The 15,715-nt window shown below is 39.6% G+C and overlaps 1 protein-coding gene across 1 annotated transcript in view; it reads left to right on the forward strand.

Annotated features, from left to right (window-relative positions):
• Positions 1–4,256: 4,256 nt before the first annotated feature.
• Positions 4,257–15,715, forward strand: part of SATL1 (spermidine/spermine N1-acetyl transferase like 1) — a 34,758-nt gene continuing 23,299 nt past the window's right edge. Inside the window, exon 1 of the mRNA XM_068963183.1 lies at positions 4,257–4,284. Coding sequence (XP_068819284.1) covers positions 4,257–4,284 — 28 coding nt within the window. The remainder of the gene's footprint in view (positions 4,285–15,715) is intronic.

The raw sequence follows: 15,715 nt of genomic DNA on the forward strand, positions 1-15,715 counted from the left end.
TTTCAGGGGAATTCAGACTGGAGATTAATTACCTCCTTAATCATTAGTAAAGAAACGAACAATTTTTAAATAAATACCTTTTAAACTTAAATAATTTTTTATTGTAGAAAATAGGATATGTAAAAATGAAATGTTTTATATAATTTATTTTCTTACCACCCAGATCCTTTTTTGTAATGGTTAGAATATTCAAATTGGGACTAATTACTCTATCTTACCATTTTCATTTATTTTATTTTACTCTAGTTTGATTTAGTTTGTCCTTTGTTTTCTTCATCTCTTAATTTTAATTCATGTTTTTACCTCGGGTTTTGTTGACCTTAAATCTTCAGAAGTTCAAGAATAAATTGCCTTGAGAGCCTGCAATGTTAATTTTAAAAGTTCTCTGGTTTTTTCCCAAGACATCTTCAACTACTCTAAGAGATAAAATTGAGAACTTAAAACAGACTTTTATCTTATTCCTGAATCCCTATAAGGAAATCTCATCAGCAGTTGGGTTTTAGTGGTAGGGAGTTTGTCTTCTCTCAGTCACTGAGGTACATCTTAAGTTTTTTCCACTTTCAGACCAAATGTCACAATTTAATTTGTCTTCTTCTGGGACTCCTATAATTCGAATGTTGGAGCATTTCATATTGTCCTGGAGGTCTCTGAGATTGTCCTCATTTCTTTTAATTCGTTTTTCTTTTTTCCTCTCTGATTCATTTATTTCTATCATTCTATCTTCTATGTCACTAATCCTATCTTCTGCCTCTGTTATTCTACTATTTGTTGCCTCCAGAGTGTTTCTGATCTCATTTATTGCATTATTCATTATATATTGACTCTTTTTTATTTCTTCTAAGTCCTTGTTAAACCTTTCTTGCATCTTCTCAATCCTTGTCTCCAGGCTATTTATCTGTGATTCCATGTTGATTTCAAGATTTTGGATCATTTTCACTATCAATATTTGCAATTTTTTCTCAGGTAGATTCTCTATCTCTTCCTCTTTTGTTTGGTTTGGTGGGCATTTCTCCTGTTCCTTTACCTGCTGGGCATTCCTCTGTCTCTTCATCTTTTGCTGCGTTTGGAGTGGCCTTTCTATATTCTGGTAATTTGTGGAGTTCTCTTTATTATGGAGCTTCCTCACTGTGGGTGGGGTTGTATCAGTGGCTTGTCAAGGTTTCCTGGTTAGGAAGGCTTGTGTTGGAGTTCTGGTGGGTGGAGCTGGGTTTCTTCTCTCTGGAGTGCAGTGGAGTGACCAGTAATGGGTTACGAGACATCAATGGTTTTGGAGTAACTTTGAGCTGCCTGTATATTGAAGCTCAGGGGTGTGTTCCTGTGTTGCTGGAGAATTTGCGTGGTATGTCTTGCTCTGGAACTTGTTGGCCCTTGGGTGGAGCTTGGTTTCAGTGTAGGTATGGAGGCGTTTGATGAGCTCCTATTGATTAATGTTCCCCGAAGTCAGGAGTTCTCTGATGTTCTCAGGCTTTGGACTTAAGCCTCCTGCTTCTGGTTTTCAGTTTTATTTTTACACTAGCCTCTAGACTTCTCCATCTATACAGCAATGATGATAAAACATCTAGGTTAAAGATGAAAAGTTTCTCCACACTGAGGGACACCCAGAGAGGTTCACTGAGTTACATGGAGAAGAGAAGAGGGAGGGGGTAGTTAGAGGTGACTGGAATGAGATGCGGTAGGGTCAAAAGAGGAGAGAGCAAGCTAGCCAGTAGTCACTTTCTTATGTGTGCTCCATAGTCTGGACTGCTCAGAGGTATTCATGGAGTTATACAGGGAAGAGGAGTGGGAGGAAGTAGACAGAAGTGGCCAGGAGAATAAAAGAGGAAAATGAAAAGGAGAGAGACAAATCCAGCCAGTAACCAGTTCCTTAGGTGTTCTCCACCGTCTGGAACACACAGAGATTCACAGAGTTGGATAGAGAAGAGAAGGGGGAGGGAAGAGACAGAGGCCACCTGGTGGAGAAAAAGGAGAGTCCAAAGGAGGAGAGAGTGGTCAAGCCAGTAATCTCACTCTCAGGTAAAATTAGGTAGTGAAGTTGGGTTTTTCAATGTACAAAATTGACAGTGAAAAACAAAAAGCAAAGATTAAAAATCTAGAGTAGAGGTTGGATTTTCTAAAATACAATATTAAAGAAAAGAAGAAGAATGAAAAAAGAAAAACAAACAAACAAAGCTACAGGAATTATTAAAAACACCACCAGCAACCACACAAAGACCATATATGGTGTTTGCTTTAAAAAATCGAGTTTTTTTGAAAAGTAGTAGTAGATTATAGAAGTAAAAATTAGAGAAGAAATGGAGAACTTAACAATTTTAAAAAGTTAGGGGGAAAAAAGTAGAAGAAGAGAAAGAAAAGAAAAAACAACCTCACAACAGCATCAATAAAAAACAAAAAACAAACAAACAAAAGAAGGAATGATTGTAAAAATAGTAAAGATATATCAGGCCCTTTCTCTGGTGTTGTGGGCAGTGTGGGGTCACTTCCAAGGAGGTTCCCTCTGTTTAACTTCTTCTGTTTACTGGTCTCTTCAGTGTCTGATTTCCGTCCTGACACAGGGGGGCGGTGGTGGCACTTCTTTTTTTTTTTTTTTTTTAGGCTCACTTGTTCAGTCGTGCTGTGGGGAGGGAGGGATGCTGCAAACAAATAGCACTGTCGTGTGCACACAGTGTCTCAGCCCCGCTGGGCCTGTCCCTGCTTGCGGTGCACAAACCGCTCCGGCTCTACGTTGCTCAGCCGGGAACCCTCTGAGGCCGGGCCTAGGCTGCGTGCACCTCCCCAGTCTAAGCCGCTCAGGTTCGGCACTCAGGTAGCCCTCAGAAGTGCAGATTCAGTTGGGACTGCGTCTTGTGCCCTTCCCAGGTCCGAGTATCTCAGGTGTTTGGCGAGCATGGTCGCTGCGACTTGTTGCCTTTCCTGTCTCTGCTGCTCAGTTTTCTGGGTGTACCACTGGCGCCCCTTGTGAGGCACATGGTGACTGTCCAGCACCCCCAGAAGTCTTAGCAAAGAAGCCTGCTTGCAGTTTGGTAGGTAAAGTCTCTCCAGGGCCGTGATTGCCCCTTTCCAGCCCTTACGGCTCTGGCTGCCTGTCCCTGGTGGGGATGGTCTGCAGCCGGCTATTTCCGTTCCATCCTTTGTTCTGTGTGCGGTCCTGGTGGTGTCTTATGTTCGAGCTTTTCACGTGGTAGCTATCCCACAGTCTGCTTTGCTAGTCCAAGTTAGTTCAATCTGGTTAAGCGCGGGGCATTCCTGCCCGATTCTTACAAAGCATTGCAGCCCGCACCTCCCGCACCTCCCTGCCCTGCCCGCACTTGCTAGTGGCAGATGCAGGCATCTGTGCTGCTTTTCCACTGGGGGAGTTACTGTTGGGCTTGTAATCTGTTGGTTTTAATTATTTATTTATTTTTCTTTCACTGTAATGTTGTCCTCTGTGCTTCCAAGTCTCACCACAGATTCGGCAGGGAGAGTGTTTCCTGGTGTTTGGAAACCTCTCTTCTTAAAATTCCCTTCCCGGGACGGGCTTCCCTTCCCAGGATGGAGCTCCCTCCCCACCTCCTTTGTATCTTTTTTCATCTTTTATATTTTTTCCTACCTGTTTTCGAAGACAATGATCTGCTTTTCTGGGTGCATGATGTCCTCTGCCAGCATTCAGAAGTTGTTTTGTGGAGTTTGCTCAGCGTTGAAATGTTCTTTTGAGGAATTTGTGAGGGAGAAATTGGTCTCCCTGTCCTATTCCTCCGTCATCTTAGGACCGCCCCAGATAGTTGGATGTTTTTAGGAACAGATTTTATGATCTCAATCCTTGCATCTCCTCATATCTACAGAAGCACTAAATCCCTTCATGGTGACATCAGACCCTCATGACTAACAAAAAACATTTTGTAAATTGAGTGTCTCATGGTATTGAAGCACCAAAACCTTATATATTGACTTTCCCCCACTGCCACTTTGGAGCAGTTTGTCAGAGCTATCTGAGATGCTGCCTCCTGGGCTGCAGACCTCATTTTGCCCCAAATAAATCTTGCCCCAAATAACTCACAACTTTCAAGTTGTACATCTTTTTTAGTTGATACCATCAATTGAGATGGGAAAGACTGTGTAGAAATAACATTTTGGGGTGGAAGTGATGGGAGCTGAAGAGTTCAGTGCTGTACTTGGTGATTTTGAAATGGGTATTAGACATCCAAGTAGAGATCTTGAATAGGCAGTTACATCTCTTAAGTCTGGAAGCATGAATTTTCCCAGTTGGATTATTTAAAGACATGAGGCTAGATGTTATCACCAAAGGAGGTACGAGGATGAAGGAATAAGTTCTATACACTCCAGCATTAAGTAAGTGGGGACAAGACAAGAGCCTAATGACAGTAATTGAAAAATGATCAGTGAGGCAGAAGAAAAAGATAAAAACAGGAGAGAGGAATATCCTGGAAGCTAAGTGAAGATTCAAGGAGGAGAGAGTTATCAACTGTGTTAATTGCTACTGATGGATTAAGTAAGATGAAAACTCAGAATTGAACATTGGGTTTAATATCATAGTGGTTAGGGAGAAGAAATGAACTGAGTTTGGGGGAGCAGCTTTCTGAACTGGTTACTACATGAGGGATTGTAAATACTTAATTCTCATAGCAATCCTGGGAGACATGTCATTTTTTCTATCATAATGGAAAATAAAATTTTTATATAAAAATACATTTAAAATGTAGTTTAGATTTTTTTTTCTCAGAAACCAGTAAGTATGTGAGAAATGTGAACATTGGTTGAGAAGATACATAGCTATTTCACGTAAAAATAGTCAACCTCATAGAAGTAGAGAATAGAATGGTGATTTTGGGGGATTGGGAGAGGGGTAAATAGGGAATTGTTTCTCAATGGGTATGAAGTTTCAGTTATGTATGATGAATAAGTTAATAGAGATCTGTTGTACAACACAGTACCTATAGTTAATAATACAGATTTGCACACTTTAAAATATATTAAGAGGATAGGGGATTGGAGACAGTGAAGAAGGGCCTTGACCTCACCTCTTCTTACGAACACACCAAAATCAAAACTAACTGCTGAGGAACCATTGATAAAAAATATTGGGACCTACCAAGAACGATATCCTACATCCAAATACATACAGAAGAAACCACAACGAGATGATTGGAGCGGCACACTAGTGATAAAATCAAATCCCAAACAACCTGGTTAGGTGACACACAAACTGGAGAATAATTATGTTGCAGAAGTTCTTCCACAGGAGTGAGAGCTCTAAGCCCTACATCAGGCTCCCACATCAGCTTAGGGGTGTTGTATTAGGAGAAGGAGCCCCCAGAGCATTTGGCTTTGAAGGCTAGTGGGGCTTCACTGCAGGAGCTTCACAACACTGGGGGAAACAGAGACTCCACTCTTGGAGGGACATACAAAGTCTATCACACACTGGGATGCAGAGAGAAGCAGTAAGTTCATAGGAGCCTGAGTCTGACCTACCTGCTAGTCTTGGAGGGTCTCCTGAGGAGGTGGGGGCTGGTGGTGGGTCTCTCTGGCGTCATAAATGGTGGTGAACATATCAAGGAATGAACTCTTGCTGGAGGCTGACAGCAAGACCCTTGCTTGAGTCATTAGCAAGACCTGGCCCCACCCAAACAGCCTGTAAACTCCAGTCCTGGGACACCTCAGGCCAAACAATCAACAGGATGGGAACACTGCTCTGCCCATTAACAGAGAGGCAGCCTAAAGACTTCCTGAGCCCACAGCCACCTCTAGACCCTCCCCTTGACATGGCCTTGCCCACCAGAGGGTCAAGACCCAGATCTACCCACCAGGAGGCAGAAACCAGAAGCAACAAAACTGTGATATCAGAACCTGTGGAACTGAATCTGCAAATATGGGTCAGAACCAGCTGGTCCTTGGCCTTTGGGTGAGAAGAGTATATTGCTGGGACACATAGGACATCCCCTACAGAAAGCCACTTCTCCAAGGTTGAGAAACATAACTAACATACTACATACATAAAAACATAAATAGAATTTAAACAAAATGAGACAGCAAAGGACAGATGAAGGAACAAAATAAAACCCCAGAAGAACAAGTAACTGACATGGAAATGGACAATGTACCCAAGAAAGAATTCAGAGTAATGATTGTAAAGATGATCCAAGAACTTGGGAAAAGAATAGATGCACAGAACAAGAATTTACAAGCAGTTTTTAACAATAAGTTAAAATATTTTAAAGGGATAGATTTCATTAAGTGTTACTAAAAAAAAAAGAAAAAGCAAGTGAGTAAGCAAGCAAAGATACCATAAAAGAATGTAAGGAAATTTTGGAGATGATGGATATGTTTAGTGGCTTGGCTGTGGTGGTGGTATTACTGGTGCATGCATATGCTCAAGCTTATGCAGATATAAACATTAAATGTATGAAAATTTTGTATATAAATTATACCTCAAAAAATAGCAACACCAAAAAGAGATTTGCATCTTGTTTAAATGTACCGAGGTACTCTCATTTTGATGAATGATGGATGTAGGGGGTCAGAGTTAATTGAATTTTTAAATGTATTTATTTTTAATTGTAGGATAATTGCTTTCTTAAATAAACTTTATTCTATTTATAACAAATTAAAATGTAGTTCTTTTAAATAAAATATGACTGAAACATTTAAAAAGTATATATCAGGTATGTGTCCTTAGTTTGGCCAACTTTATTAAATTGTCTATATTTAAATATATTTTAAATTTGGCTTTTTTGATTCATTATTTGAATAAAATATTTGGAACATCTGTGCATGTACGTGTGTGTGAGAGAGAGAGAGATCTGCCTGTAGGGGTGTAGGTAGTGGTATGTGTATCCTAAGACAATTTCAGCAATGCCATTAAAATATTTTAAGAACTTAAAAATAATGATGATATTTAATTGGATATGTTCAATTATAATTTGTTAGTGCCTAACTCTGATTAACAATGTCAAAATAACTCACTCAGACTGTGTGGTGCTAATATATTTAGTAATAAAAATTGCCCATTGTCATCAGATAGATAGTCAAAGAACCTGATACATATGCACAGGCACACCAAGTCCAGAGCAGTTATGTTCCACATTGAGATCTACCAGTAAAATAAGTTGAAATAATTTGTTTGAATCAACTTGGTGCAGAAAAACTTTAAAACAGGCATAATGTCAATGTGATGTAGCAGTTAACAATTGTAAAGACTTGTAAAAGAAATGAGGCATATAATCATAATAGGGATTAAGAAGATAGATAAAAGGTAATTTGCTTTTAGCCAAAATTTTGATTACATGCCTCCAGAATTCCTCCAACTAAGAGTTTACAAATAACATTAAAATTGCCAAGTAACTTGTATAATGTTTCTTCATTGCTGTATTATGTTTACTTCCCACTCCTTGGATGTAATTTTGCCATCTGGTTTGTATTCTCATCTCAGTCTTGGAATATTCTCAAAGATTATCACCAACAACTCTTAAATGCTAAATCAAATGGCTTTTTTTTTTTTCACTTTTCATCTTCTTCAGTATTTTTTTCCTGTATTTTGCCCTATTGAATGACTGATTCATTCAACAAATCGTTGCAGAACATCTACATAACAGGCATTGCGCTAGGTGTTGGAGATAAATAAGACTAAATTTTTGTCTTTGTGGTGCTTTCAAAAAGAATAAGTGATTAACCTCCAATTAATATAAATAGATTTATATTAAAAAATAAATAAAATTAAAAGAAAAACCTACCCTACATTCAAAGAAATTGTAGTAGAGTGGTTTAAGTGCTATGTTAGCAATATGATGGAGCTTAGTCTTGAAGGTTAAGTAGAAATTCACCAGGGGAAGAAGAGCTGTGATGAGAGGAGGGAGGGTGAATTAACAGTAAGTTGTAGTATACATCAACACCCAAAGGTGAGAGAGAAAATAGTGCACTTGAGGAACTTTATATCTTAAACCTATGGAAATAAAGCAAACAGCAGGAGATGAACAGAATTCGAGTCAATCTAAACATGTAGTCCACCATCATGAGAGTAAGGAAGAAACACCAGTGGTCCTCACAGCAGCACCTAAAGACTCCTGTAATTATGAGAGAAGATCAGTGAACAGAGACTGTGAGTGGTTATTAAAGGAGAGAAGTGAGAATGGATTTCAAACTTTCTCCTCCAGCCTCTGTAAATTACTAGATAACTTTCTGGTCATGCACTTGTTGGTTCCTTATATCTATAGTTCCTATATATAGGAGGTACGTGACTTGTCTGTGAGTTGTATACCGCTTGGGTTTAGTCACAGGTTATTTGTTACTTAGAAAAACTATTTGTTTGTACTATCTTTGTACTAGATTTCATGTTTTATTGTTTGCCACCCCCACACCTCATGCATGAAATATACTTTCATGAATACAGTTTTCAACCCTGTGCAAATCAGAAATCTCTGACCTTACAGCCACCAGACTGCTAAACAATAATCTGAGGACATCACTGAATATCATTGACAAGGAGAAGAGATGAAGAAAGAGTAAGAAAAAAGGAAGTTGAAAAAGGCAGAAAGAAAAATGGAAGTAAGGAGAGTTGTCAGGAAGAGAAAATAAGGAGGAGACAGGGAAGGAAATACTAGGCAAAGCAATAGACATAGATGTAATCCAACTAGAACACCAGGCTTTCATTAGGATTTCCTCTCTCTCTCCCCTCAAGTTCACAGTTATCAGCATGTCACTTCACATTCTGCTAATATTCTACCATATATTTTCCATTAAGCTCATTTTGATAAGTTTTTAACCTTCTACCCACTGTGTATCTCAAAATCTACTACTTCTCTTACCTACTGGCAAATGTATTTTTTGTACTATTTCCTGCTTGGAAGGTATCCATTATTGTACTTTATTCTCCACTCATTCTCCCTGGAGACCAATAAAATGGAAGTTTCATGAGAGTTCCAGGGTGAGTCATGCCACCTGTTAACACAAATAATTTTTTATCTACCTGGCCCTTGTTGACCTAGTATAATTAATTTGATTCCAATAATTATATTTCATTTAAAAATGATCTCCTTGTTTTAGAACACTTATATCAGTAAAATAGGTATTTCATGGTATTAATACACTGTTATGAGAATATATATTGATTGTTTAGTTGCTGAATATTGTCCAACTCTTTTGCGACTGCATGGACTATAGCCCACCAGGCTCCTCTGTCCATGGAATTTCCCAGGCAAGAATACTGGAGTCGGTTGCCATTTCCTTCTCCAGGGGATCTTCCCGACACTGGGACTGAACCCATGTCTTCTGCATTGGCAGGTGGATCTTTACCACTGAGCCACAAGGGAAGCTGAGAATATATATATATCCACTTTTGAAAAGGGAATTTTAATTTTTTTTTCAATTACCATGACAGCTAAGTTCTTATTTAAGTGTTTAGTAAGAAATAAGATATGAGGGTTATGAATCACAGAGAGTAGTAGTCCAACTCTATGTAACCTCTGTCTGAATTTCCTTTACAAAATTACACTTGTCTTTGAGATGAATTGAAGCTTTTCTTGGCTCAAAATTTATAGGTTACTATTGTCACTAAAGTGCTCTGCTTAAACATTCTGATGACAAGTAACTCAGACCCTCAGAAAGCAGCCAGCTCTGTCAGAAGTATTCTTTCTTCTATTAAGCCAAAATTTACTCTTCTGCAACTTCCAGCCAATATGGAGAAAATTTACCTTGGACCACTGGAAGACCTGCCATATGGTGAGACCTTATCTCATTGACTATGAGTGTAGTTAATGTCCCCCTTCTTCATCTCTATTCTTTCTAAGACAGTAAGTTTTTTTGAACTGAAAGGAATAAAAATAATTAGTAACAACAACAATTTAATGATAATAACAACTCATATGTTGGTTCTTATCTTCTCTTGCCTACTCAAGGACTCTGCTCTGCAATGCTTCCTTCTCTCTGCAACAGAATTTTTGGTTCCCCATTGGATCATTCCCATCAATAAACATGCTTTTATGCATCTCAAAAACAAACAAAAACCTTACATCTTCTTCCAGATATTTTCCTTACTCTAACTTTAACAATAAAACTCCTCAAAAGAGATATCTAGACTTGTTACTTCCAACTTTTCTTCTACATTGTCTTGAACCCACTTCAGTCAAACTTTTTTCTCTCTGTTTCACTAAAACTGTTGCTACTATGCTCACCATTGATTACCATGATGGGAATTACCAAAGGCCAATTCCCAGGCTTCATGTTACATGACTTATTTTCATGGCTATGTGTCCCAGTTTACCCAGACAGTCATGGTTTTGGCCATTTCTCCCCATATGGTTATTAATACTGTTATCTTTCACTCTCATAAGTGTCCCAATTTGAAAAAGTTACATGATCAGCTCACCCTACCTATCTGACGCAGTGGTTCACTCTCTATTCTTGAAAAACTTTCTTCACTTGGATTCTAGGACATCCCCCTCTTTTGCTTTTTCTGTTAGTTTACTGGACATTCCTTCAGAGTTGTCTCTGTTGCCTTGTTAATTTCTAAACCATGGAGTACCGTGGTCTAAAGCTAAACCTCTTCTCTTTTCTATCTCACTTCATAGGAGATACCATCTCACTCCAGGAAAATGACTCCAGCATTTCTATCCCCACTCCAAAGTGCTCAAACTGCAGACTCACACATCCAACAACCTACATGAAATTTCCACCTGGTTGTATAATAGATGTCTCAAACTTATTTCCAAAAGCCCCTTCCAATTTTTCCCCTTAAATAAGCTCCTTGAAGTCTTAGATTCTACATATTCTAACCATATATCCTTTTAATTGCTTCCTTGTTTACTGAACTTCAAACCACTGCACTGGCTTCCTTATTGGTATTCTAAAATGTTAGCACCCTCCTTCTCAGCCTGAAACACTCCAGCTCCAAATAACCAAGTTTCACTCTTTCCTTCAGATTTCTGTTAAATGCCAACTTGTGAGACCCTCCCTGGCCACCCTATTTTAATTTCGCATCACCTCCACAACCTCAGCTCTTCCAAATCTCCTTTCCTGCTTTATTTTGCTTCATAAAGTTATAATATTTTGCTTCATAAAGTTATAATCATCTGACACTCTATACATTTTGTTAGTCGATTATTTCTGTCTCTTTCTATTAGAAGGTAAGATTCATGAAGGCAGATGATATTTAAGCAGAGACATAAAGGCATTGATGGAGGAGTCACATGGTTTTCTAGCTGAAGGACTTCTGGGAAAAGGGAACAGAGTGACACTGTATTACTGAATCTAACTTGGGTCCACTTGCGTTCAGTAAAGCCAATCTACTGACATCAGGTTGTGGTGAAGGGAAGTACAGCATTTATTGCAGGGCAACAAACAAGGAGTCTAAGGCAGCTTATGTCTGATGCAGGATACAGCATGCTTGGGGCTGGTGCATGGGGATGACCCACAGAGATGTTATGGGAAGGGAGGTGGGAGGGGGGTTCATGTTTGGGAACACATGTAAGAATTAAAGATTTTAAAAATAAAAAAAATAAAAAATAAAAAAATAAAAGACTTGAACTCCCAGAAGGCTTTCAGGGAAAGGTTTATAAAGACAGATGATGTTGGGGGATTGTGAGGAGTGTGATCAGCTTCTGGACATTCTTCTGATGGATTTGTGGTGAGGTAATTGGGAGTCAACACCATTAATCTTCTGGTTTCACCTGGTCTGGGGTCTACTTGCTTGTGGGCAGCACATAGTTAACATCTCCCACCTGGCAGGGATTTCAGTATCTGTAAGACAGCTCAAAGGACATGGCTCAGAATATTATCTATAGCTCTTGAGGAGGAACTAAAGGTCCCTGACTTTGTTTAATGGATAAGCTATTATTATTTTGTCTTGCTTGACTGTTTTCCTTTCTTTCTGCATTTACTTACTTCTCTGATTAAATATACTCTTTGGAACTTGGGGGAGCTTAGGAGGCTACAGTTTTTCTACAGATAAGAAGCAGGTGGAAGACATGGGGGGAGGGACTATTCTGGGAAGGCCTCATAGGGTCCTGCTCGGTTGCAATTACGTGACTTAATTTGAAAGCATCACATTGGCCACTGAGAAAATACTTCAAGGGGAAAGGGTAGAAGCAGTGGGGATAGTGGAAAGCTATCACAGCCTTCTGGCTTCAGCTCCCACATATGAACAGCTTGTAAGTTCATCACTCCTATCCTTACAGCAAGGAAAAGGCTGAACAAACTGAAGATCAGTGATTTTCTTAGACCCATCAGAGAATTAATGTCACAGACCAAGTCATTGCCTCCTAAAACTAGAGTGACAGGTGAACATAGAAAATAAAAGTCCAGATCATCTTATCTGGAGTAGAAGCCACTGGAGCCAGTAACTGATAGAAACACTTAAATGCCAATTAAAGAGTTGCTGGAGACTGAACATGGACCAGCTAGATAGTTAAAAAAAAAAACAACCTCCTGGGGCTCAGTCTGAGAGGGGGCACATTTTCATTAATTTTAATTCCAGGAGCCCCACCAGATTTTCAAGGTGAAGATCCGAGGAAAATCCATCATACTTTAGGTAGGTGGAGGGGAAAAGTAACCATACTGAAATATGACCAGAGAAAAGTAACCACTTTGAAATGTCCAGAGTGTTCTGTTCACTGTAACAAAGGCCTGACCTCAGAAAGTACCTTATCTAACTTAAGGGGAGAGCATCTAGGCAACTCCAGGCCCTTCTAGTTTTCCTTTTTCAGATACAAGAGGTAGAAAAAAGAACAAATGTTTCTGAAAGTCACAGTTCAAGACTCAGGGCCAGTAACAAAATGAGCTCTAATCACAAGATTGAACAAGTTGCAGATCTCTGGAATCCTTGCTTTTGTTATCTCCAGACTTTCATAAAGCCTTCTTTTAGTACCTAGAATATTCTCCACTCTCCTTTAATATGAATAACCCCCATTTCTCACTTATAACTTGGCTTAGACTGTCATTTCCTCAAAAAGGCCTTACTTGACCCTTTAGTTTGAAACAGATACTCTTTTTTCCTGCTCCTTTAGCAGTCTCTGCATATCTGTAGCATGGCTCTTAAACTTACTTGTTTATTTATCATCTATCTATCTCTCCAATAACACTGAAACCTTTGAGAGCAGAGATTTATTCATCTTTCTCTCCTTGAAGTCTGACACATGAAGTCTTACACATAGTAGATGAACAAGAAATGTTTTATGAATAAATGCTTAACTGAATGAATACATTTTCTTTTTCTTCAATCTAATCTCCAAATTTCTACATTCCCTTTCACTCATTTCTTCCCTTTCTTATAAGTCAGACATTTCTCTTTTATGATTTAATGTGTTTTAAAGACTTCTATTTTGAAGTTTCCACTGGCAGAAAACTTTGTGTATGTGTGTGTGTATACATATACATATATATTTGATTAACTTTTATGTTATCATTACTGATTGGAAGTAATACACTTTGGGAGTTAATGGCGACCTCCTCCAAGAGGGTTTATGCCACATGCTGCATGACCCAGGTCTCCTGCACCCAGAGCTCCTGCCCATGCAGCAGGCCACTGCTGATCCTTGCCTCCACAGGAGATACTCAAACACTCAAAGGCAGATCTGGCTCAGTCTCTGTGGGATCTCTGGGTCCTGGTGCACACAAGGTTTTGTTTGAACCTTCTGAACATCTCTGGTGGGTATAGGGTTTGATTCTAAATGTGATTTTGCCCCTCCCACCGTCTTGCTGGGCCTTCCCCTTTGCTGTTGGATGTGGGGTAACTTTCATTTGGTGGGATCCAACATTTTCCTGTCGATAGCTGTTCAGCCGCAAGTTGTAATTTTGGAGTTCTGTCAGGAGAAAGTGAGTACACGTTCTTCTACTCCACCATCTTGTGTTTTGTTCTTTACCAACTGAGCTATCAGGGAAGCTTGAAAGCTGTGCTGATGGGCACTTAATATTCAGAAGGCCCATGGGGTTGTGAGTAAACAACACCTGCCTTCAAGGAATGTTCTAGGAGTGTTCATCAAAGCACAGGGCAGACGTTCAAGAGTCAATTGCAAGATGTTTCACTCATACCCCTACAAAATCGGGGAGTTGTTGATGGATAGGGAAGCCTGACATGCTGCAGTCCACGGGATTGCAAAGAGTCGGACAAAACTGATTGACTGAACTGAACTGACCCTACAAATGAAATTGTGCCCTTTGGCTCCAGAAGTTTGTTGTTTCCTTGTCTCAACTGCCAAGCTGCCAAGCGCTGGGGGCAGCCGGTTACACTTCAAGGAATCTTGAAGGAAAGAACCTCAAGACAGTAAATTTTTTGAGCTATTTCAAATCCAAAAAGATGATGCTGTGAAAGCGCTGCACTCAATATGCCAGCAAATTTGGAAAACTCGGCAGTGGCCACAGGACTGGAAAAAGTCAGCTTTCATTTCAATCCCAAAGAAGGGTAATGCTTGATGATAGGAAAGATTGAAAGCAGGAGGAGAAGGGGACGATGGAGGATGAGATGGTTGGATGGTTATCACCGACTCGATGTACATGAATTTGAGCAGGCTCCAGAGTTCATGACATACAGGGAAGCCTGACATGCTGCAGTACAGTTCAGTTCAGTTGCTCAGTCGTGTCTGACTCTTTGCAACCCCATGGACTGCAGCACACTAGGTTTCCCTGTCCATCACCAACTCCCGAAGCTGGTTCAAACCCATGTCCATTGAGTCACTGATGGCATCCAACCATTTCAACTTCCGTCATCCCCTTCTCCTGCTTTCAATCTTTTCTAGCATCTGGGTATTTTCCAACGAGTCAGTTATTCACATCAGATAGCAAAATTATTGGAGCTTCAGCTTCAGCATCAGTCCTTCCAATGAATATTCAGGACTGATTTCCTTTAGGATTGACTGGTTGGATCTCCTGGCAGTCCAAGGGACTCTCAAGAGTCTTCTCCAACACCACAATTCAAAATCATCAATTCTTCTGCACTCAGCTTTCTTTATAGTCCAACTGTACATCCATACATGACTATTGGAAAAACCATAGCTTTGGCTAGACAGACCTTTGTTGGGAAAGTAATGTTTCTGGCTTTTAATATGCTGTCCAGGTTAGCATAGCGTTTCTTCCAAGAAGCAAACATCTTTTAATTTCATAGCTTCAGTCACCATCTGCAGTGATTTTGGAGCCCAATAAAATAAAATCTCTCACTGTTTCCATTGTTTCTGCAACTATTTGTCATGGAGTGATGGAACCGCATGCCATGATCTTAGGTTTGTTTGTTTGTTTGTTTGTTTTTTTGAATGTTGAGTTTTCAGCTAACATTTTTACTCTCCTCTTTCACTTTCATCAGAAATTCTTGTTCCTCTTCACTTTCTGCCATAAGGGTGGTGTCATCTGCATATCTGAGGTTATTGATATTTCTCCCAGCAATCATGATTCCAATTTGTGCTTCATCCAGCTCGGCATTTTGCATGGTGTACTCTGCATATAAGCTAAATAAACAAGGTAACAATATACAGCCTTGAGGTACTCCTTTCCCAATTTGGAACCTGTTTTTCCATGTTTGGTTCTAACTGTTGTTTCTTGACCTGCATACAGATTCCTCAGGTGGTAGGTAAAGTGGTCTTGTATTCCCATCTCTTGAAGAATTTTCCACAGTTTGTTATGGTCTACACAGTCAAAGGCTTTGGCATAATCAATTAAGCAGAAGTAGATGTTTTTCTGGGACTCTCTTGCCTTTTTGATGATCCAAAGGATGTTGACAATTTGATCTCTGGTTCCTCTGCCT

The sequence above is a fragment of the Capricornis sumatraensis genome, chromosome X, assembly GCF_032405125.1.
Source record: "Capricornis sumatraensis isolate serow.1 chromosome X, serow.2, whole genome shotgun sequence".
NCBI classification, from domain to species: Eukaryota; Metazoa; Chordata; class Mammalia; order Artiodactyla; family Bovidae; genus Capricornis; species Capricornis sumatraensis.